This window comes from Meles meles, chromosome 19 (genome assembly GCF_922984935.1).
Source record: "Meles meles chromosome 19, mMelMel3.1 paternal haplotype, whole genome shotgun sequence".
NCBI lineage: Eukaryota > Metazoa > Chordata > Mammalia > Carnivora > Mustelidae > Meles > Meles meles.
The window spans coordinates 47,420,877-47,424,020 of record NC_060084.1 but is presented as its reverse complement, the minus strand read 5'-3'; the positions used below and the strand labels follow the sequence as shown (position 1 = coordinate 47,424,020).

At 51.3% G+C, this 3,144-nt stretch overlaps 1 protein-coding gene across 1 annotated transcript; it reads right to left on the bottom strand.

The window, feature by feature from the left end:
* Positions 1-459: 459 nt before the first annotated feature.
* TEX101 (testis expressed 101) lies at positions 460-2,822 on the bottom strand. The gene is made up of 5 exons (XM_045986712.1): positions 2,759-2,822; positions 2,493-2,636; positions 2,149-2,367; positions 850-978; positions 460-689 (listed from the first exon to the last, which is right to left on the bottom strand). The coding sequence occupies exons 1-5, from the start codon at positions 2,820-2,822 to the stop codon at positions 460-462; spliced, it is 786 nt and encodes a 261-aa protein (XP_045842668.1).
* Positions 2,823-3,144: the final 322 nt, after the last annotated feature.

The window sequence follows — 3,144 nt, the reverse complement described above, 5'->3', positions numbered from 1 at the left end:
TTCCACTTCTAGTCTTGGGTTTTACACCAATCACAGCAGAAACTTTATTAGAAATATAAAATACTTCGTGTCTAAAATGAAACAAGATGGGATTGGGAGGGAGACAAACCATAAGTGACTCTTAATCTCACAAAACAAACTGAGGGTTGCTGGGGGTGGGGGTTGGGAGAGGGGGAGGGAGGATATGGACATTGGGGAGGGCATGTGCTATGGAGAAGTGCTGTGAAGTGTGTAAACCTGGCGATTCACAGACCTGTACCCCTGGGGATAAAAATACATTATATGTTTATAAAAAAATAAGAAATAAATAAAAAATTAAAAAAAAAAAAGAAATATAAAATACATCCACAGGAACTCTCTGTTCTTCAGCTTGCCACTCGCTCCTCAACTTGCTGACCAGCAGTCAGAAGGCTCCCAGTCAGAAGAGGTGTCCTGCGGTCCAGGATGAGAAGCGCTTCCTCAGGAACAATGCACAAGTTCCTGCAGTAACAGCAGCAGCACTAGCTCTAACCTCCAAACCAAAACAGGAAGCCAGGTCGCCCCATTTTCAGTCTTTCGGGGCTGAGGGAGAGACTGATATGGACAGATTTCCTCCACCCACATGGGCCCTACTGTAAAGATCCCAGACATCAGCCTGCAACCAATTATGGATGTACAGCCTTTGACCTCCAAAAATGAGTTGATGCCTCCTGCAGAACAAGAAAGGATGGGAAGATGCATAGATGTTTTAGGAAATCAGAAGGGAATCAGTCCTTCCTCATTCCTAGAACCCTGGAGTGTCAGAACCTCTTGGGATCCACCCAGATGTCTGGTTTTCCAGCCTCTGAAACCACTGGGTGTTGAGTTTACCTCCAGTGATCTGAAGTCTTCCTTGATAGCACTGAATTGTATCATTGGGACAGGGAAGAGAAGGAGCGTTCAAACAGGTTCCCAGAGCCACACAGGTTGGGCAGTGGAAGCGTGGTGACACACTGGGAGCTAGAAGGCGGAACAGAGGGCAGTTAGGGTATGTTCTACCTCTGGATTTGTCTCCTTTCTTCTTTTCTTCCCCAAGTCTTTGCTGCTGACACCACTGCAATCAAGGCCTATCACTGCAACCTCCCCACACCTTTTCAACTGATTCTCTTTGCTATCAGAACCCACCCAACATGACTTCCAAACTGTGTGCTTAGGTGTGGAGACAAAGGTGAAAAGGACACAGTTCCTGTCATTGACATCACCGTCTAGGACATGCCAGTAATTTTAGTACCTCTCAGTAGGCACTGTGTCCAAAGATAATGGCGAAGGAATGGAGGGATATCTAACTATCTGGAAGAATCTGCTAACGATTTTTACAGAGCAGACACCTGAGTTGAGGTGGAGGGTGAACAGAGATTAGCTGAGTGAAAATGGGGGTTGGGGGAGTAGCAAAGTGAACAGCAAGGAGGTGTGAGCAGCTTGCTGGATTTCGGGGAATGGGAGACACTGCAGTGGTTCAGTTGGTAGGCACAGATAGGGCTGGACTGGTTTTTCATGGCCAGCCAGCATCTATTCTGATTGGCCAGTACCATATCTGTTGTTAAGTATTTTGACTACTGGCCCCAGCTGGAACACAATAAATAGCGAAGAAAGAAAAGGAAGTGAGCTGAAAAGGTAGGCAGGGCCAGATTGCCATAGGGGCTGGCCAAATCCGGGAAGCAGTAACTGCCAGACTGATTATGCCACACCATCCTGCTTGGAAACCTGCACTGACCCCTTATTGTTCAATAAACACAAAGCCCAACTTAACACCTTGGCCTTCTTGTCGTCCTGGTGCTCTGAACAGTGTTGAGACCCCAAGGTAACAACTTAGAAAAAAGGCAGGCAAAAGTTCTGAGGTTCTGGGGCGCCTGGGTGGCTCAGTGGGTTTAAAGCCTCTGCCTTCTGTTCAGGTCGTGATCTCAGGGTTCTGGGATCAAGCCCCACATCCAGCTCTCTGCTCAGCAGGGAGCCTGCTTCCCCCTCTCTCTCTGCCTGCCTCTCTGCCTCCTTGTGATCTCTCTCTCTCTCTGTCAAATAAATAAATAAAATCTTAAAAAAAAAATTAGGTTCTTTTGTGTATAGCCCCATTGGGCCTGAGCTAAGAACACAGAGAAGGAAGGCCTGCCATCTTTTCAGGGGTTTGCCTACTTTCTCTCAGTCCCCATGTCTCACCTCCAGGCGTTCCTTGGGTCTCTTCCTCCCTCCACAGCTCCATTAAGCTCCCCTTGCTGTTGCATAAGGACTCCTCACAGTAGCTGCTGTAGGACACTGTGATTATGCCTGGGGGTGGGGAGTGCTGGACATACGTTGTCGCCACGGTCCCCTCCAGGACGCAGCCCTTAGTGCTCAGAACTGCTGTCTTGGCCCCTGTTCAGAGACAGTGGGGAAGGAAAGCAGGCTGTGGGCCTAGGGTTTGGCCCTGGGGAGGGGGAACGGCCTTGCCAGGACAAACCCCTCCTCCCACCCAACCCAGCTGCCCTTTCTCTCTTTACCTGCTTTAATCATCAGAAGGGATTCCTGGCAGAAAGACCCACTGTCACAAGTCTCAACTTTCTCTGCGGTCCAGTTAAACGTCCTCTTTGGGTCCTTTTCTACACTCGTGGATATGCCCTTGTGACAGTACAAACTTGGCTCCACTGCGGAGGAAAGATCAAGGGAAGCACGCTTGGCCTCCCCTGTGCGGCCCTGGCCCGTCCTCTTCCCCAGAGGTGCCGCCTCTGTGAACCAGCCTTCCCCTGCCCCGAACCCGCATTCTTACAGGCGAAGGAGGGGGGCCCGAGGAGGAGGAGGAACAGCAAACTCTGGACGCGACGGGCTCCCATGGCGTCTTTCAGAGCCACTTGGAAGAGCGGCCAAGGATCTGCGATTAGAGAGAGAAGAGGGGGCTGCTCGGCCTCACACAAGGAGGCTGCATGGACCTTGCGGCGAGGACTGGCGCTGCGGGGCGCACGGCGCCACAGAAGACCGTGGCCCCCACGGTCTAGCCTGCGAGTCTGAGCACATTAGCATGTTTACCGTGCCTCAGTTTCCACAGGGCAACCCTCCGACCCAAATCCCTACTCCCTGAAGCCAAAGGTGTTCAGCGACCAGTACTGTCCAACCTCGGGGTCGGGGCGCGGCCCAGACGCCCCTTCAGCCTCAGCC